At 46.0% G+C, this 21,624-nt stretch overlaps 1 protein-coding gene across 1 annotated transcript in view; it reads right to left on the bottom strand.

The window, feature by feature from the left end:
• The window catches only part of FBXO47 (F-box protein 47), a gene marked incomplete at its 5' end in the record, with an annotated part of 1,596,302 nt that overhangs the window by 956,904 nt on the left and 617,774 nt on the right, over positions 1-21,624 (bottom strand). Inside the window, one exon of the mRNA XM_069242011.1 lies at positions 21,054-21,162. Within this exon, the coding sequence (XP_069098112.1) occupies positions 21,054-21,162 (109 nt within the window). The remainder of the gene's footprint in view (positions 1-21,053; positions 21,163-21,624) is intronic.

Below are 21,624 nucleotides of genomic sequence, written 5' to 3'. Positions count from 1 at the left end.
AGATGTTGTGTGGTCTGAATTGAAGAGCTGCTTTTCAGTAGCCAATCGTTGAGGTACGGGTAAATGAAAATCTTTTTCCTCCTCAGATGTGCTGCTACTACTGCTACACACTTGGAAAACGTGCGAGGAGCTGACTTTAGGCCAAAGGGTAGTACCCTGTACTGGTAATGCTTGGATGCAACTACAAAGCGTAGGAATTTCCGGTGTTTCTCTGCCACTGTGATGTGAAAGTAAGCATCCTTCAGATCTATGGAGCACATCCAGTCCCGCTGATGTAGTTGGGGGTAGATTTGATGGAGGGCCAGCATTCTGAATCTTTCTCAGCAAATGTATTTGTTGAGATGTCTCAGATCTAAGATGGGTCTGAATTCTTTGTTTGGGCTTTTTTTCCACACCAGAAAATAGTGGGAGTACACCCCTTTTCCTCTCTGCAAAGGTGGCACTTCTTCAATAGCTCTTTTTCGTAGCAGAGTAGGAACTTTGTTTTGAAAGAGAAGTTGTTGGTGACAGGAGGTTTTTGTTGGTTGTACTGGAGGAGGTGGAGATCTGAAAAGTAGAGAATATCCATTTTAGACAATATTTAGAACCCATTTGTCTTTGATTATAGAGCGCCACTCGTGTATGTGATAAGTGATACTTCCTCCCCACTGGAGTGGGTGACAGGATTAGGGAAGCAATTCCTCATTGTTTTCCTGATGTCTGTGATGTAGACTGATTTTTTCTACCTGTTCCTCATTCCCTTGATTGTTTTCGGGACTGATAGAAGGGTCTTCCTTGCATTTGTTGCTGCCTAGGAGCCCAGTGAGGGGTTTGAACCCTCTGCTGGTATGGGCACCTGTCGTAAGGCCTGTATCTTCTGCTGTATGCTTTCCGCATTTCCAGACCTACAGCTTTAAGTGTATCTAGTTCCGACTTCATCTTGGCTATCTCCTCGTCTGTGTGGGCCTTAAATAGAGGATTGCCAGTGAATGGTGGGTTCATAATGCGATGTTCTCAGAGCCTTAAAGGACAGTGCCAGTTTTTTGGTTCTACTAGGTTCATTGTGATGCAGCCTATTGACTAATAACGCCTTTGTGTTTTCACTGCAGGTTTTCTCTCTATATGAGTTTGCTAATACTTTCTATGCTCTCTTCTTGGATTGCAGAAAGGAGTTTTATTAAAGAAAAACTTTACAAAAATAGACATTTTTAGCCTGTTTGTCAACATGGACTGCATGTTTGCTTACACATGTAATAATATATATGTACTAAAATTCTCTATATGATTTTCACACTTTCATATACATTTACGATATATACATGTATGTATATATATACTCCAGGGTCCCTGCACGTGGATGGGGATATTAAGGGGGTCATTACGACCCTGGCGGCCGGCGGTAAGGTGGTGGTAAAACCGCCAACAGGCTGGTGGTGTTCCGCCAGCAATTATGACCGTGGCGGAATTGCCACGGCCATACCGCCGGCCCCTCCAATATCCCGCCAGGATTCCGCCTGGCGGTCATAATCCCCAGGGCAGCGGTGCAAGCACCGCTGCCCTGGGGATTATGAGTCCCCGACTGCCAGCCTGTCTGTGGCGGTAGACACCGCCATTGAAAGGCTGGCGGTAAGGGGACTTGGGGAGCCCCTGAGGGCCCATGCACTGCCCATGCACTTGGCATGGGCTGTGCAGGGGCCCCCAGGCATAGCCCCGTCGCGCATTTCACTGCCCGAATTTCGGGCAGTGAAATGCGCGACGGGTGCTACTGCACCCGCTGCACATAAGCATTTCCGCCGGCTCTATTACGAGCCGGCAGCAATGTTGATGTGACATTTCCGCTGGGCCAGCGGACGGTAACAGTGTTACCGTCCGCTGGCCCAGCGGAAATGTCATATTAGGGAGCCAGGAATACCGCCGGCAATGGCGGTATTCTGTCTCCCGCGGCCTCGGTGGTCTTTTTACAAGACCGCCGAGGTCGTAATGACCCCCTAAGTGCTTATGACTATTGATGAGGATCCCCTGGAAGAGAAATATTGGTTCATAGTGGGAAAGAGGCAGCCTGACAAAAGTGTGGAAAAAGGGGATTGCAGGTGGGGAAATGAAAAGAGACCTGGGTTGTTAGAGTAGGAAAGAGCTGGAGGAGATAAGGAAAAGGCAAAGACATGATGAAAGTGTGAGAGAGACCTTTAAAGAAAGGATTGGGAAGGAAGAACAGGTACAGACAAAATGGAGGCTGATACAGAAGGAAACAGAGACAGACATTTAGTTCAAGATTTGACCAAAGGCATGTGACAGAGAAAAATGAAATGAGAAAGTGGTAAAAGAGGTGGATTGAAATAAGAAAGTTGGACAATTGTATAGGTAAAATATGAGTAATAAGAAGAGAGGACACAAGGGGACTAAACAGGTGAGAAAGAACAGCGCAAAAGTGTAGACCTGAAGAAGAATAAGGGGAAAGAAAATAACTCGTGGAGAGAGGTAGAACATGAGGGATATCGGAGGAAGAAGTCCAGAGTTGTTGGGTTGAGGAGTACAAGAGGAGGGCGATTGAAAGTGACTGCCGTGCCTCCAACTGCACTCTGCCTGAGAGTCAGCACTAACTCACCTGGCCACAAGAGCTGCTGCAACCTAGCCGGGCTCTGCCTGCCATATGTTTAACCCCTATGCAACAAACACTGTAGAAGCCTCGTGACTTTTTTCACTACTGGCAGCTGCCTGCTGTGGTGCCCAAACGCAGCCACTCTGGGTGTCAATCTGCCATCTAATTCTTGAGGGCCCATATGCCAGTCACTTTCATGCACTAGTCATTACCCAGACCCTCCCAGGAAAATCAGTCTGTAGCTCTGGGTGTCACCCTATTTCGAGTGGTCACACCATGCTGGGGTGAGTGAGGTAAAAACCCAGTAAAGAGGCCAGACTACCACACCACACAATGCTGAGAGTTCACTGTGTGCCTTGACCCAGAACCAAGGGCACTAACTGGATCTGACGCATCGTACCCTCACAATGCCCAGCTCTCAGGCACTATCCATGCAGCATTGGGCTCCAAGTCCTCCCTGGATGAGAGTGAGTTGGGGGCCCAGATGGTTAAATCACAGGATGTGGATTGAATGATTCAGTCCAGAGGGCCAGAATTAGTACCATAGAGGGGCCATGAAGGCAGCAGTACTTTCGAGCCTTAAGACAAGAACAGTTATTCAGGTATGGAGTTTGGAGAGAGGTTGTTTCACTGACTGTGTAGTTTCTGCTTTTTATCAGTGGGCGTTTATTTTCAATAAAAAAAATTCATTGGTTTACGACACTGGCAAAAATAACATGTTAAAGGGGAAAAAAAATCTTCCAACACCATTTTGGTGCCCTTCACATTTTGCAGTCTCTTTTTTTTGATAATCCAATGTAAAGATCCATTTAAATGCTATCTGCTTTGATGTAAGTTGTATTACATGAAATTGCAGGCTTCCGAGACTGCTTTCTAAATCAAATCCACTGATACAGCAGCGCAAATGCTCATTCTTCTCTTTGAATGTAGAACAACCTAATCTGAATGTGCAGGGTAGACGTTACAGGTAGGAAACAGACTGTGTGCTTGTTTGGGTAGGTCTGGGGTGGTAGGGCATTTTGAAAAAAGATTAATTGGGTACGATGCCCATCGAATGTTTTAACCATACAATGCACCATTTCAACCCCTTACCTTTAATGTTGTATTATGTTTTCTGGAAATGGAAGCTGTGAAATGCACCATTTGCTACTCTGCACACCCCGCCACACTCTCTTCTTTCAGATTCTGCTCGCTGAGTGCGCTCGTTCACATGTACCTAGATTGGTACTTTTCACCCCACCACTTTTAGGATCCACCAGCCGCCACTGGTAATACAACACATGCTTCGACACAACCAAAGTTGACTAGTAGCATAGGATCTAAAATTGTGAGTGCAACCTAGAGTAAAATATAATTCTGAACAAAATCTGCTTCTTGCAATGCATTCCGATACACAGAACGTAGTATTCACTGTTATTATCAATGCAGGGCCAAAAATAACAAATTGCAAAGAATAAACAATACTGAATGAGGCAAAGACACCTTGTATTGGATAGCATCACATGTCTGCACAGGGCAACACAGTTACAAAAATATACAATATGTGCAGTTTTTCCTGCTTAAGTAACAGGAAGAAATGGTTTCTTACCTGTAACTCCAGTTCTCTCGTAGGGGTATTTCCATGATAGTCATAAGCACTGAATAGTTCCGCGCGCCTGCGGGGACCCCGGAGCACTGTTGTGTAGTATATTCTTAAGTGCAATCATCAGCTCCTTGACAAAAAGGTCTGTGAAAAACACTTAAGAATAACAATGTGCAGCCTATGTGAACAGCTACACAGGCCAAATTGTTAGAAGAAAAAAACAGTTGTAGTGTAAATTTCACGTTTAAACCTCTATTTATTCTATAAATACATAAATAAATACATTCTCATATTTTATTTACACCTCTCATGAGAATAAAACAATGTAGGGCAGTGTAGCCCATAGGCTGCCATTATACAGAATGAAAATAGAGCTGTGCCTTTAAGAAAGTAAAGTCTTCCTGTTTCCCATCATGCACAGCAAAAGGCAGTTGCCTCAGTTCTTTTTTGGAGGCTATTAACCTGACATGAAGAAAAAACAAAACATTTGTTGGAGTACCAACCTCCATAATATTCATGTTCTATGTCAACTCCACCGGGGAGGAGGGAGGGTTGCTTATGACTATCATGGAAATACCCCTACGAGAGAACTGGAGTTACAGGTAAGAAACCATTTCTTCTCTCGTAGGGGATTTCCATGTATAGTCATAAGCACTGAATAGAGTAGCAAGCCCATCCCCATAACCGCGGTGGAGTAGATATAAGAATACTGAGAAAAACATGAATCATGCAAACAAATTCTTGAGCAAAGCCTGCCCAACCTGAGCATCTGCCCTAGCGTCTGTATCAAGGCAGTAATGCTTAGTAAAGGTATGGACCGACCTCCAAGTGGCAGCCTTGCATATTTCTGCCAAAGGGACATTTCTCATCAAGGCTACAGTAGCTGCTTTCCCTCTGGTAGAGTGGGCTTTTGGCCTACCACCAAGGGATTTGTTTGCTAACTGATAACATAACATTATACATGAAACAATCCACCTGGATAAAGATTGTTTAGATGTACCCAAACCTGTTCTGATTGGGCCATAGTTAATAAAAAGCTGTTGTGATTTTCGTAAGCTTTTTGTCCTGTCCAAGTAAAATTTCAATACTCTCTTTACATCCAGAGAGTGCAGAGTTCTCTCAGCAGGAGTAGCTGGATTCTGAAAGAAAGTCGGTAATGAAATTGTTTGGTTCACATGGAAGTCGGAGACTACCTTAGGTAAAAATTTTGGATGAGTTCTCATTACCACTTTTGCAGAATGAAAAACCGTGTAGGGTTCCTGAGCGCAAAGGGCCTGGATTTCGCTGACCCTACGCGCTGAAGTGATTGCCACCAGAAAAGCAGCTTTCCATGTGAGATGTTGCAGCGATGCCTTATGTATTGGCTCGAATGGCGGCAGCATCAGACGTGATAAGACAACGTTCAGTTCCCATGGAGGAGAAGGCTTTCTAATGGGGGGAAAAACCTTCTTTAAACCTTCTAGGAAATCCTTAATAATCGGAATCCGAAAAAAGGAAGTTTGTGAAGGACTCTTTCTGTATGCTGTGACAGCCGCCAAGTGAACTTTTATTGACGACAGTTGTAAGCCCGATTTTGCCAAACTTAACAAGTATGGCAGGATAGATTGTTCTCCACAGGAAACCGGGTCAATGTTGTTGTGTAAACACCAAATGCAGAATCTCTTCCACTTGCTTGCATAGGCTGATCGTGTGGAAGGGCGCTTTGCTTCCTTCAGAATTTCCATACAATCCTGAGGTAGGTTCAAGTGTCCATATTGCACTAGCTCAGGAGCCATGCTGCCAAACTCAACGATGAGGGGTTGGGATGAGATATCTGCCCTCTGAACTTCGTGAGAAGGTCCGGACGATATGGTAGCCTGATGTGTGGTTTGAGTGACCGGTGAAGAAGGTCTGGGAACCACCACTGGCGTGGCCACTCCGGAGCAATTAGGATCATTTTGGTCTGAACATTGGACAGCTTCTGGAGGACCGCCGGAATCAGGGGAAGCGGTGGAAAGGCGTAAAGAAATGCTCCTGACCAGCTTATCCACAGGGCATTCCCCAGTGTCCCTGGATGGTAATATCTGGAGGCGAAGTTTTGGCATTTTTTGTTTTCTGGGGTTGCGAATAGGTCTGTAGAGGGGGTACCCCAGAGTGCGAAAATGGAATGAACGACGTCGTCGTGTAGTACCCATTCGTGGTTCTCGTCCATTACCCGACTGAGGGCATCCGCTTGAACATTCTGGATGCCGGGCAGGTGAGTTGCCACTAGTGACAGGTTCCTGGCTAGAAGCCAATGCCAGATTGTCTGAGCCTCTCTGGATAAAATTCTGGACCTGGTGCCTCCTTGTTTGTTCACGTAGTACATAGTGGCCACGTTGTCTGTCTGGAGAAGGAGAGTTTCCGTTCTCAGAGAGGGAAGGAAAGCTTTGAGCGCAAGGTGGACTGCGCGAAGTTCCAGCAGGTTGATGTGATAGAGACTCTCTCTCTGTGACCACTCGCCTTGGACTCGAAGATGTTCCATGTGCGCCCCCCATCCGATCAGTGACGCATCTGTTACGATGGTTTGAGATGGGGGCCGTTGTTGGAACGGAATCCCCACTAAGAGATTGCTGGGTAAACACCACCACTTGAGGGATTGTAGGGTGTGAGGAGAAAGAAGGACTTTGTTCTCCCAATCGTCCCTCAGTTGACACCACTGATCCTCCAGGTTTTCCTGCAATGGTCTCATATGGAGGCGAGCATTGGGAACCAGATGGATACAAGACGCCATCGAGCCCAGTAGAGAAGCTATTATTCTTGCAGTGGCTTGAGGTCTTTCCTGCAGTTGTTTGCACTTCTGGAGAATCGATAACCGTCGTTCCTCCGAAGGAAACACCTTTCCTAGCCTGGTATCTACAATGGCCCCTAAGTAATGCAACCTCTGAACAGGTGTTGCCGTAGATTTCAGGAGATTGACTTGAAGACCAAGTTTTTGCAGCAGTTGTAGAGTCCATTCGAAATGTTGCTGTGTCTCGAGACAACTGGAGGCCTTTATGAGCCAATCGTCTAGATAGGGGTAGACGAATATTCGCTGTTTCCTCAAGTGGGCGGCTACTACCGCCATGCATTTGGAAAAAGTTCTTGGCGCTGATTTTAGGCCGAAAGGTAGAACTGCAAATTGGTAATGGCGTTTTCCGACAGTGAACCTTAGGAATTTTCGATGTTTCTTGGTTACTGGGATGTGAAAGTAAGCGTCGCAAAGATCTATCGCACATAGCCAGTCGCCCTGACGTAGATGTGGATAAATTTGGTGTAAGGCTAACATCCTGAATTTTTCTTTGCGAATCCATTTGTTTGCTGTCCTCAGATCTAAGATGGGACGAAACTCTTGTTTGTCTTTTTTCGGTACAAGGAAATATCTCGAATAAATCCCCTTCCCTTGCTGGCTGATGGGAACGGGTTCTATGGCTCTTTTTTGCAATAGGATATTGACCTCTAACTGTAGAGCTTCGAGATGGCGGTTGGCTGTTTTGGGTGGAACAGATGGTGGAGGACTGGTGAATCTGAGAGCGTAACCATGTCTCACAATATTCAATACCCAGGCGTCTGTTGTGATGCGTAGCCACTCGTCCAGATGATTTGAGATACTTCCCCCTACCGGAGTGGATAACGGAGGAGGGGGAAGCAAAGATTCAGGGCTTAGACGTGGGAGCCTGTCGAGTTGCCTGAGTTTGAGGTGTTGAACGACCCCTTGTCGACCTTCGCTGAGTAGAGAAACCCCTTTGATACTGCTGTTGTTGCTGTTGCTGGGGGCGCGAAGACATCCAGTGTGGCGACTGATACCGGTGGGTGAAAAGTCGTCGTTGATATGGCCGGAAAACCTTTCTTTGTTCTTTCGGTCTTTCCATCCCTACCGCTTTCAAGGTATCTAGTTCAGCTTTCATTCTAGCCATCTCGTCATCGGCATGAGAACCGAACAAGGTGGAGCCCGAGAAAGGCAGGTTTTGTATTCTCTGCTGCGCTTCAGGTTTGAGTGATGTAAGTCTCAACCATGCATGCCTTCTGAGCGCTATCCCGTGTGCATAATTGTGTGCGGATAGCACCGAAGAGTCAGCTGCAGCACTTATAATTTGGTTAGACACCATGGATCCCTCACCCACGACCTCCAGGAAATCTTCCCTTTTATCCTTAGGAAGATGTTCCGCAAACTGTATTAAAGAGTCCCAGAGGGCACGATCGTACCGCCCTAATAACGCAGTAGCGCTGGCTGCCTTCATCGTGACGGCTGCAGTAGAGCATACTTTTCGTCCTGCAGCATCTATCTTTCTGCTCTCTTTATCTGGAGGTGAAGAAGAAGATGGTGAGGTTGAATGCAGTTTCTTTGCCGCTACTATGACCACCGAATCAGGAACTGGGTCCGACCTCAAGAATAGAGGATCTTGTTCTGGTGGACGATATTTTTTAATAAGTGTGGAAGGAGCAGACTTTGTTGCGGCCGGTGCAAGGAAAATATCCATTGCTGGTTCAAGGAGACCTGGAACCAGTGGAAGCAAAGGTCTGGAAGATGTCCTGTGATGCAAGGTCTCGAAGATCACTGACGTCGATGGGGCAGGTACCGCCAGCGGGATGTTCAGCTTGGTTGCCCCTCGTACTAAGACCTCCTGGAACGTATTCACATCATCTATGGGGGACACTCTCGGGGACGGTGAGTCTGATAGGGTTGGAGAGTAGTCCCGTGTAGACGAAGAAGAACGCCTGTGATGTGAATGCTGAGATCTCTGTGGGTCATGACGGTGTCGAGAGGAAGAAGAGCGTCTAGAGGAATGTCCCGAACGTCTTACAGACCGCGTTGGAGTCCTCAAAACAGACTCTACAGGCGGAGCCGGAAGAGGCGCCGTAGGTGTTACCGGCGTCTGTGGCAATGGTGATTGTCGAGGAGAGAGTTGTGGAGACGCTGGAAGGAGGATGATTGAAGCCGAGGATTCTGAGGTTGTATAAACCCTCCTAGGTCTTTTTGATTGTCTCGACGTCGACACACTCCTCGACGTCGAAGTACGGTGACGGCGAGTGTCCTTCGCCATCGATTCTTCTCGCCGTTGAGAATCTCTCGACGACGACCCTCGACGTCGCCGTGATGACGGTGAACGTCTACGACGTCGAGCACCCCTCGACGTTGATCGATCTCGCCGTTTCGACGGCGAACCGGATTCAGATCTCCTCGACGTGGAACGTCCTCGCCGTGTCGACGGTGACCCAGATCTCGACGGCGAAAGTCCACGCCGTCTCGACGGCGAAATCGTCGTCGACGGCGAGCGATGTCTCTTTCTCGCCGGCGAACCACTCCTCGACGGCGAGCATGTTGGCGCCGTTCCTTGCCTCGACGTCGACGCCCTCGACGTCGTCGGAGACCTGTGCCGTTTTTGAGCCGGTCTGGTCGGAGTTATAGAGGAACCAGTGTGAGCCCTGGTAGAAGACTGACCTTCTCCTCGCTCTGTGGTAGAATGACCACTTTTCCTCCTGTCCTCTTTCGCCTGGAGTCGGATCTTCTCCCTGTCACGAAGGGTCCTTCTGGAGAAGGTTTTGCAGATGTCACACGACTCCGGTTTGTGGCTGGATGGAAGGCAAATTATGCAGACCCGATGTGGATCTGTTTTGGCCTTTTTTCTGCCACAAGAAGGACATTTGTCAAACAGTGAAGGCATTTCTGAAGTAGAAAAACCTCAAAATTCTGTCAGAATCTAACAGAAAAAAACAGAAAATTATCACTCAATGTTAAAAACGTCGAGTGAAAATGAAATTCAAAAGATTTTAAATGAATTTCTGTCACAAAAGGATTTTGTGAGGTAGAGCTCAATGCTTCAGGGTCCTGTCAGAAAGGAGCCGGAAAAAAGAACTGAGGCAACTGCCTTTTGCTGTGCATGATGGGAAACAGGAAGACTTTACTTTCTTAAAGGCACAGCTCTATTTTCATTCTGTATAATGGCAGCCTATGGGCTACACTGCCCTACATTGTTTTATTCTCATGAGAGGTGTAAATAAAATATGAGAATGTATTTATTTATGTATTTATAGAATAAATAGAGGTTTAAACGTGAAATTTACACTACAACTGTTTTTTTCTTCTAACAATTTGGCCTGTGTAGCTGTTCACATAGGCTGCACATTGTTATTCTTAAGTGTTTTTCACAGACCTTTTTGTCAAGGAGCTGATGATTGCACTTAAGAATATACTACACAACAGTGCTCCGGGGTCCCCGCAGGCGCGCGGAACTATTCAGTGCTTATGACTATACATGGAAATCCCCTACGAGAGAACTAGAGTTTACTCTTGCCTATATCACAATACCAAAGATACTGCACCAGGGATTAATGAAGGGAACAGGTTGTGAGACATTTACAAAAAGTATACAAAATATTTTACTTTATGGTTTTAATTAAATTAATAAAGTTTTGTAGCAGAGAAAATTGGATCTATGTATAACCTTTACTAAATAAATAAAGCAAACTGATGTTGCACAATTCATGCTGCAGTTGAAATAAGAACTGGAGCAAAGCAATTCTGAAGGCAACTTACAGCTTGTTTTATTTCCTGGTGGATGGCCCATTGTTGCGGGAGGGTGATGGAGTAAATTACTTTGTAACCCTGATAAAGGGACTGCCTGACAGATTTATAAATGATCGCCAAGCTGGTGGTCATATATAAAGCATTGCTACAGTGGTTCCTGTCAATACATTTTGCTGTTTTGTGCAGGGCTCCGTCAACATGATGGAGCCTTCCACCAAAAAGAAAATTAGTTACTTACCTGTAAATGCAGTTCTCCAGTATTGGTATCTTTCATGGATTCAGATGCTTGAATCTTTCCATGTCGAAGTGCCATATTAAAGCAGTATGTATCATTATATTAAGCCCTAGTGATAATGAACAGTCACTTCAATAGCCTATCCAGGTCCTTTTTAACAAAAGACCAAACTTGAATTATGACCAATCAGGCTACACCACCTGTAGAATACTCCCAAGTGAGGCTGAATCCCTCAGATTTCTTTTAGCAGAAGTAGGAATAACATCACTCGAGCTATAAGGAGAGCCTCTCAGGGGAGGAGGGTGGGTTGCATGTGAATCTATAAAAGATACCAATACTGGCGAACTGCAGTTACAGGTGAGTAACTCATTTTCTTGGAACTTTCATAGATTCACATGCTTGAATCAGAATAGCAAGCAGTTATTGTAAGTATATATTGTGTTAATCTAGGTACCCATTGAGGATGGTGGGTAACAAAACAAATAAAACATATATCTATCTATCTAGATATCCCAAATTTTAATACTCCATACATGATGAGACAATTATGCAGTATACAACAACATTATATGGATCTATACCGAAACTAAACACCTCCATGAACGGAGGCTCACCTTATTGGAATAGATGACGCAACACCGCCTGTCCTCCCACCTGCATCACTGCGCTGTACCAATTTCAGGCACTAATGCTGCGTGAATGTGTGGGTGCCCTTCCACCTCAGAACATGGCAAATCTTCTCCAATGAGATGACTGCAAACAGGGCAGTGGAAGTGGACAAAGCCCTTTTTGAGTGCGCTCTTGGTTTGGATGTAAGTGTTTTGCCCTCCTTTGAATGGCAAAACTGGGTGGTAGCAGAAATCCATCCTGCAATAGTTGATTTTGTGACTGAAGTACCTGTAGGAAAGTATCATCTTTTTTAACATAGTTGCCCCCACTTTGTGCCTGGTGTCAGTATGTTTAGACTAGTACACTGGGATCCTGCCAAGCAGGACCCCAGTGTCAGTGTTCTTCCCCCTACATTAAGTTGTATGCTAATGTCTACAGCCCACAATTGGCATACTGGTGCACCCATGTAAGTTCCTAGTGCATGGTACTTAGGTACCCAGGGCATTGGTACACCAGGGGTCCCCCATGGGCTGCAGCATACATTGTGCCACTCATGGAGGCCCATGCAAACTGTGACTACAGGCTTGCCATTGCAGCCTATCTCAAATGGTGCATGCACCTTTCACTCCAGATATACGGGTTTCCTTATATCCTGGTCACTGCACTCTGGCACTGTAAGTCACCCCTAAGGTAGGCCCTTCACTCCAAGGGTAGGGTGCATGGTTCTAATTGTGAGGGCACTCCTGCATGAGCAGAGGTGCCTTTACAAACCCCAGACTCCATGTCCTGGGCTTTGTAAGTATATGGAAGTCATCTTAAGGTATGTAGTAGACACTGGTCAACATGAATTGTACAACTTACATAATGGCTTCACCAAACATAGGCATATTTGGTATCACACACACTGGAATCATGCAACTACAATGATTCCAGTGCTAGTTGGACGATATCATGTATTCTGGGGGTTCCCTAGGGGATCCCCTAAAGTCTGCCTGTACAGCCTTGAAGGGTGTGCATGCCAGCCTGTGCTGCTGCCAACCCCAGATACTGTTCTGCTCTCCTGCTGCTTAGCCTAACTTGGGCAAGGGAAGGCAGAACAAAGGATTTCCTGTAAGACAGAGGTGTGACCACCTCTTCTTTAGAAATACTGGGTTGGGGTGGGGGTGCCTCTGAGCGCCACTGTACTGCTTTGAAGGGCACATTTGGTGCCCTCCTTGCATAAACCGATTTGCACCAGTGCAGGAACCTGCGGTTCCTTCTCTGGACGAAACCACACAAAGGACAGGTGAGTGACCACCCGCCTGTCCAGCTCCTCCCCTAGGGAGGTGCACAGAGCTCTGCCAGGTGGCCACTTGATTCTGCCATATTGGAAATAAGATGAGCAGAGGCCCTGGGAGCCCCTGATTGGTTAGTCCAGCTGGGTGACGTTCCTGACCCCCTCAGATAGGTGGGTCACTGCAGTAAGTGTCCAACCCCCTTCCTGGGTTACTTAAGGGCTCCCCTGAAGGTGGGACGCAAGATTTGTCCAGAAGATTCCTGAAATCTCCTCTGCAAGACACTTCTGTAACCTGAACACCTGAACCGCTGCTTTTCTTCGCTGGAACCAACAACAAGACTGTAACCATTAGGAAGGCTCATACTGCAACTTTATTCCCAAGTTCTGCAAAGATTTCTGCAACCCTGTGGCCATGCATTCATCAGAGTCACAGGGACTCTGCCTGCATTTGGGAAAGCAAGAAGAAATTTCCGTTGGAGTGAAGTAGTCATTCCCCTGCATCCGCAGGCCCCTTAATGACGTCAACTGGTTTGTGGATCCTGTTGTCCCATTGACTCTTTGAGACTCTACAACACAGGTGGTGGTGATGGTGGTTCTGTGGCTCTACAGGGGTCTGACCTATCTTCCTTGCTGGAGCTACTTGGCTGGAACCCCTGTGCACAGCACCTGTTTATCGTTGCCAATGCTTGTTGGCCCGTCAGTCTTAAAACCTCCTAGCGCCAAAAGACCCAGCCTCCAGCACTCTCCAGTTCCAAGAACAACATCCTCTCCGCAACTCCTGCGACTTGGGTATCCCTCTTTGCTGTGCTGTTGAAGCCTCCCTGCGACTCCCTGTGCCTGCTGCCACAGGCTCTACTGATTCCTGCTGGCTCGCCTGCATGCTGAGGGCTGACCTATCTGGCAAGGTTGGGTTACCTGGACCTTGTAGGTCCCCACAAATCCTAAAAACTCCGTGCAATGCTTTCCTGCATTTGCCAAGGTTTGTTGGCGGTCCTGCTGACCACTGACTTCTCCGCAATTCGACGAACGGCGTGGGACAGGTCATTGGCGACTCTTGGGATCTTTCTGCATCGCCTGGACTGCGCAACTGCACTTCTTCATCCACCGTCCAACAGGAAAGCATCTCCGAAAAGGGTGGGCACTGCCCTCCTGCACCGCCTGGGCACTTCTGGGTGGTCTGGACTCTGTCCTTTCTTTCCTTTGGTCCTTTTCAGAAATCCACACCTGGGTTCCCTAGACCTATTCCACATGTCACAACTGCAGCTGGACAACTGGACAACTGATGTCTGCATTGAGGTTCCAAAATTACTTCACCCCTATACACCTGGGCTCCCTGGTGTAGGTACTTCACTGTTCTGGTAATTCACGGGTGGGGGCACTATCCAACTGCCCTTGTCCCAACAGGATTCCTCTGGGTAGGGTCCTAAAACGCAAAAACTCCAACCGTGACTATCCTATAGACACTGAACCAGGGTTACAATTCTGCACATGGGCGACTGGGGAATCCTACCTACTTACCTTTGGGGTTTTAGTACTTCCCCAGTACTAAGAGTCTTTGTGTATACTGAGCCAGCCTCCAACAGTACCTTGTTGTGATTGTGCATATGAGACTAAAAGTTGATCCTTCTTATGCATTTGCTTAGTACGATGTAAATAGAATTTAAGACATCATTTGACATGCAGAGTATGGAGAGACTTCTCAGCTGGTGAAACTGGATTTGGGACAAAAGTGAGAAATATGATAGGTTCATAGATATGAAATTGTAATGGGACCTTGGGAATGAACCTTGGATTTTTGTGAAAAGTAGAAAAGGTCTCTGCATTGTAAAACACTTGTATTTCACCAACTCTTCTAGCTGGGGTAAGAGCCAATAGGAACACTACCTTATCTGCCAGGAACATTAGGTCTGCTTTGTTAATTGGTTCGAATGGTGGTTTCATAAGTTAGGATAAAACTGCATTGAGGTGCCATTCTGGAGGAGGAGCCCGGCCGAGATGGAAAGCTCTGAATAATCTCTTCATGAATTATTAGAGTATCCTTGTGGGACAGAGGGAGAGAAAGTGTGATGATCGTCTGTATCGTGAGATTGTCGCAAGGTGAAACCTGACCAGCTTATGCACCGATCCTGATCTTGCGAGCAATGAGATAAGGCAGAATCTGTTCAGGTGATGCCTCCAAGGGCTGTGGAGTTAGATTTTTGACACCATGAACAAAATATCTTCCATTTTAATTTGTATGTTTTGTTTGTGGATTCCACTCTTGCTTTGGATAGTATATCCTTAAAGTCTTGAGGAATGTCTAGGTATTTAAACTTGTTGAGTTCAGGAGCCATGCACACAATTGTAGAGAGGCTGGTTCCAGATATAACGTCTGGCCCTGGTGTCTGGTCCACAGTGTTCGCATTGCCAGGAGGTGAATTTGATTGCATTCCGTCTATAAGAGGAGCTCTGTAAACCAGTGTTGCCTGGGCCACCTGGGAGCAATCGGGTTAGGCGACAGTATTCCTTTATCACTTTTGTGAGAACCTTCGGTATGAGAGGGAAAGGAGGAAAGTGTATGCATAAATCCCTGACCATCTGATCAAGAGGGCATTCCCCCACAACCATGGGAGCGGATACCGTCTGGCATAGAACTGGCATTTGGTGTTCTTGTCTGTCACAAAAAGATCCAGTGCTGGTTTGCCGCAACGCAAGATTATCTTGTACAGCTCTGTTTGATCTAGTTCCCACTCGTGGCAACTGTCTTTTTGTCCTGCTGAGTGTGTCTGCTAAAGTGTTGCTTAACCCGGACACATGCTCGGCTCTCCAAGATATTCCGCAAGTTGTGAGCTAATTCCACAGGTCTTTGGCCTCTTGGGAGAACGTTAATAATCGTGTACCCCCTTGCTTGTTGATGTAATGCATGTGAGTCATATCTGTACAAATCAGCACTTAAAAACCTGGTATCCTTAGAAGAAAGGCACGCAGAGTAAGATGACTTTCAGTTCTAGCCTGCTGAAATGCATGGTCTTCTGTTGTATCGACCACTTCCATTGAATCTGCAAGTCCTGCAGGTAGCCACTCCAGCCTTGCAGAGAGGCATGTGTTGTTATGGCGAACTTGGGAATCTGAGGTAAAAACATGAGGCACTTTGACAGATGAGAGGCTTGGGACCACCAAGCTAAAGCCTCCCTCATTTTTGGAGTGATAGTCATGATGTTGAACAATCCTTCTGTGTGTATCCACTGTTTTTCAAACTCTTCTTGCAATGGTCTCATTTGCAGTCGTGCAAGAGGCACTAGACTGATTGTGGAGGACACCATATCCAGCGACGACTTCTACAGATGTACTGAAGCGGACCTCTTTTTTTTTATAGTTGGACTGCCAGAATTTTTAGCCTTTGTTGTCTGTCCTGAGATAAACATGCCTTGATCTGTATTGTATCCAGGTGGTATCCTAATAACATTATATTAACTTGGCTATTAACATTATTATAATAACATTATAGTTTGTTTTGTAACAGTTGTCAATTTCCGAAAGCTGACAGCAAGATTCACCTTGTGAAATAACCTGAGACATGCCTGTGTGGCTCTGGATGCTTGTGTTACCTAGTGACCTTGGCTTCTGAGAGTGGCTGCTATTGGTGCCAGACTCTTGGTGAAAATGTGAGGTGCCGATTTGAGTTTGAATGGCAGGACAATGAATTGGGGTACCAGCTACGGTGAAGCGAATATATTTTCTGTGCTTGGAATGTATGGGTATGTGGAAATATGTATCCTGCAAGTCCAGAGTCGTCATAAAGTCTCTGCAGTTTAAGAGCTGCAGGATGTCGGAGAGGATGACCATCCAAAATGATTGCTGTGCAAGAATTTGTTCAGTTTTCTTAAGTTTAGGATGGGCCTCCATTTCCCTGTTCTTTCGAAAAAGGAAGAAGCAGGAGGAAAAGCCAATGCCCTTGTGTGAAAATGGAATTCTATTGCTCCCTTTGCAAGCACATTGAGGGTTGTTTTTCACATCAAGTGAAGATGCAAGGGGTGCGCTCCCCTTGTGGGATTTTTTGGCGGTCTCTGTTTTCCAGAGTATGGCCATAAGTGACCAAATCTAATACCATTTTTCTGATGTTATTTCTTTCCGTTGGGGTAGATGGCTGGAGATCTTCGCACCCACAGGAGGGGAAGTAGTTTCTGTGGCCGGTACCTTGTGTGGATCACTGTTTACGTCTTCTCTCTACCCTGGGAATGTTGCTTTCAGTAAGGGCCTTGCTTGGCATAGGTCACTGCAAGAGGTTGACGGTACTGCTATTGATAGGCAGGTCTGTAGTGGGATTGAAAGGGCTGGAACTGTTGAGGGCATCTATATACCTCTCTGTAAGTGGAAAATCCCCTTCCAGAAGCTCCCCAAAAGGGCAGTTTCTCAAACTGTAGGGTGTCGAAGGACCTAAATGTGTCTGTGTCCATTTTTATTGCCAATAGTACCTCATCAATGTACTTCCCAAACAGCGCTTCTCCATCATAGGCCATATCTAATACCTTAGTTTGGACTTCTGGCCTGAAAGGTATGGCTTGGAGCCATTCTTGCTGTCTCGGGACCACTGCCCCAGTCAGTTGACGGAAGGCTGTGTAGGTGATGTCCAACGTGCAATCAATCACCTCAGAGGAGGTGCGCTCTCCTTCTTGCAAGATTTTTGTTGTTTCTGCTTTCTTGTCCTGGTCGATAAGGCTGCCAATATCAGACCACATCTGCCAGTCGAAGCGACCTAGGATCGCCAGAGATCCGCTGGCAGATATGAAGGAAAACCTCTTGCCTATATAATCTAAATGTCTGCCCTCTCTGTCTGCTGGTGTAGAGATGGGAGTAGAAGGGTTTTTGGAGCAATGTTACGCAGCTTATGAAATCACAGATCTGACTTGGATTGACCTGTAAAGCAAGCAGGGGAATCCTCCAGAGCTTTGCACTTTTTGTCTATGTGTGGTAGCACTACAGCTGCTGTAGCCAGGTTCTTCATTATTTTGATGTTATCAATTATGGGGATGGCTCTAATGTACTTTCTTGCTTGTTTTTTAAAGTCATAAAGGAAACAGTCACTTTTTAATGGAAGTAAGTTGGGAGGTGGAATCTTGTTGCTGCTCTGTTCATTAAATTATGCCCCCGATGTCCTCTGGGGGGAGAATCTGAAGGATGTGGCGGTAGAGGAGATGGTGTGAAGATAAGGTAATCATCCCACTCATTTTGTGTAGGGGGATGTTCTGGGATCTCTCCTTCCTCTCTTTCATCCTCCGATGAAGATGGCTCTTCCCCTGGTAGTGCAGCCATGTCATCGGCAGAGGGATATGTTTTGGCGTAGTCTGAGCAGCTGGCTGAGATGTTCGTGTTGTGGTTCAGAGAACCTATCTCTGTAATATTGAAGCACAGCCTGCAAATCCTGGACAAGTGATATGGATACCTCTTCATGCCTAGGCTATGGATGATATTGGTGTTGTTCATAATGCCTCTTTGGTAGAGAAGCATAGTATTGGTGGTAGTATTGACCCTCTTCTTCCATGTCGTCGTCATTCTGACACTTGAGTAATAGCTCTGATGTACGGTGTGCAGGTCCAAAAGCCGGTCATCATCCGACTCTTCCATAGCCAGTAGATGAGATGGAGGAAAAGGTGAAACTAATTCTGGTGTCAATGTCTTTGTCATTTTTACTGTCGATGTGATCACTGGATCTGTAAATGCCAGTGTCGATGGGTGATATACTGCCGTCAGTACAATTGTCGATGGTGTTGCAGTTGATGGTGGTGCCAACGCTGTTGCCATTGACGCTGTAGTTGTTAATGTCAACATCGGCAGAATCTTTGTCAACAATATAGGTGTGTCGATGGTTGTTGTCCTCGCAGACAAGACGGTGATGACCGTCAATGATACTGCTGTCGACAGTAATGTTGTCAATGGTGTTTTCATATTTTTGGCTTTCCTCATCAATGGTTCCCCAGCCTTTAGCGATGGGGTGCTGGGCTGAGAAGAGGCCTCCTTTGGGGAGATGTGTTTTATTTTCTCCTTTCTCAGAGGGCCTTTATGATGGGTCTATAAGGCCTCTCTGCTCTCTTCAGATGTCCCTTGGTCACAGGATCTTTCCCTCTTACTTACTGTCTTCCTCAGAAGTGATGGTATTCTGAGTTTTAGCCCTCTGTAGCCAAAGTAGCAGCCTCCACTCTCTGTCTTTCAAGTTCTTACATGAGAAAGTTTGACATATTTTGCATTCTTTTACCTGATGCTTCGGACAGAGGCAATAAGGACAGTCCTTATATGGGTCATCCACATGCAGTAGTTTTCTTCCACAGGTTTTGCAGGGTCTGAAGAGAGCTTTTTGGAAGTATCAGACATATTCAGGCTACATTTTTAGGTTTGAAGAAGAAAACAAACCGAGCAGAGCTCAAGGAGACTGTAGTAGGCTTGGCGGTACAAAGGACTCTGGGCCGTATATATGTGGGAAAATAAAGGGTTTTTATTTGTTTTTAGGAAGACTAAGTGGAAAAGAATGTTCGTATAAGGTAGCAACCAAAATGTCTGTTAGGAACAGTTCCACGCAGGTTCTCCTTGTCTTAATGTCTCTGTCTTTTCTTCTCCTTTAGGTGTCTTGCGGATTATTGGGTTGCATCTCTTCCTCCAGTGGGACCGGAAAAACAAGAACACAGGAGCAAACAAAAGGTAAGTGTCTTTGTTTGGCTCTGGTGCTGTTTTGTAGGGAACGTGCAGGGGGGGGAAGGAAAAGAGAGTGGCATGTTACGGGTGAACAGGTAGAGGAGTAGACCGGATAGTGAGGGAGTGGTGGGGATTTCCCTGAGGTATTTGTGTCAAGCTGCTTTTAGTGCTCAGCCCAGCATCTCGTCCTCTGTGATTCTGTCCCCTGTGACCCCCCCGTCTCAACCCCCACTCTCTCCTCTTTTCTACTACCCCCCCTGTTCTTAATATTAGCTACAGAGTGCCGCGGCCCCCGTAGCAAGGACCGTACCTTGTGAAGCCACGACCCTCCGGGGTCGTGGTGGAGCCTGTTGTCGTCTGTATCCTGATTTCCTGATTCGTCGTTGTTCCGGCGAGCCGTCTTCTCCTCTGCTCCGGATTCGGCGTCTTCCTCTCGCGGCGTTCTCCCTTCATCCGGCGGTCGATTCCTGTCTCCAGGGAACTCCTCCCCTTCCTTGAGGTCCGTCGTCTGTTTTAATTCCGACACGTGGAAATCCGGTGTCGGCGACTCTCGTGGCATTCGTGCGTCCCCATGGAAACGCGCAAGGGTTCCCGACGAGGCGCCAGTACGCAGAGTTGGAAGACGAGGTCGACGAGACCCGTCTACAGAGACTCCCTTCACAAGACGTGCGGTAGAAAATCAAAGGGATTCACCTTCTCTTGTGAGTATTCTACTGGGTGATCTTGCCTAATTGGTTATAGTTCAAATTTGGTACTTTTTAAAAAAGGACATAGGTATTGAAGTGGCTGTTCACTGGCATTAGGGCTTATGGTAATGATACATATTGGTTTAAAAAGTGGGACTCCCTCTTCAATGACGGGGAATGATTCAAGCATGTTTTCCCAAAACTGGATTTTCTTTTTTGAAAATAAAAAAAAGGCAACGCTCCACTCCCATGGTGAGAGGAGCATTTTGCAGTATTTACTGCATCTTAACACCAGGGTTTTCCTGGCAGTGAAAACTGGCCTCTAATTCTGTTCATCTAAATCAGGAGGGTGGAATTACAGGTCAACCTCCAATGAACCTTACTACAGAGGACTGTAGGAGGGGGTTTAATTATGGTGGAGACGGAGTACTCTCCTCCATCATGATGAAACCTTTGATTCACCCACAGCTAAATCGGGCAGAGGGACCTTTAACTTGGTGCTAAGCATACTACATCTCCATTGTGATTGAGTATGCTTATCACAAAGATAAGAATCCGGCCCTTAGTTTCATCCTACATATTTTAACAGAAGGCCGAATTGTTGTCCCACTCATTAAGAAAATACATCAGAAATGCTTTTTGCCATGTGGCAACCATTTTGTCTAACATGGACTAGAGTAAAGTAAATCCCATGTGCTCCATTTTCTGTTATCCAAGCTGCAACAACAGTGACAAAGAGCAGTTGTTGCACTCCTACAGTTGTATTATAGCAAAGTTTGTTGTCTGGTATTTCAGGGTCATACTTTAACATATAATACTGATGCAGCTTCCTTAGTGTCACGCTGTCAATTGTTGCCAGCATTTCTCGTCACCAATTTCTTGTCATACCACTTACCTGGTTTACTACTGACGGCAGCTTGCACGTTTCGAGGTAAGTAACTCAATTCGCAGATAAAATTATACACACGATGACACTCCAACTCATCCCAGCCTGCTGTCACGGTCTGAACAAAAGCATGAAAACACATTTCATCAGGTACAGATTAGAAGTTTATAGGCATAGTATTAGCCATAAAGTTAAGTTGGCAAATTTCTTGGCCACAAAATATGTTTGGAAGTACCAATAAAAGGAGAAAGGTAAATTTTTCATTAGATAAGGGTTTATACACACAACACTGATGTGCGACACTAGCATACCCAAGCTATAGAAGCACTACGTCAACCTAGGGTCACTGTATCCACTCACAACTGGGTTATTTTGCTTGTCTATAGAACATTTGCATTGTATTGAGCATTAGTTTGGAAGCTATATGATTTTTTTTACCTGGTAGCACTATGACTTGTTTGTGAGAGTCTCATGGAACTCTAAAAGATGTGGCTGACGTGACATTTTAACTGTACGACACGTAACTAGCTAGCACTTGTGAGACAAATATATAATGCACTGTATATTATACCTTTTTAAG

Source organism: Pleurodeles waltl, chromosome 6 (assembly GCF_031143425.1).
Source record: "Pleurodeles waltl isolate 20211129_DDA chromosome 6, aPleWal1.hap1.20221129, whole genome shotgun sequence".
Classification (NCBI taxonomy): Eukaryota; Metazoa; Chordata; class Amphibia; order Caudata; family Salamandridae; genus Pleurodeles; species Pleurodeles waltl.
Note: the sequence above shows the minus strand (reverse complement) of the source record. Positions and strands in the feature narration are given on the sequence as shown.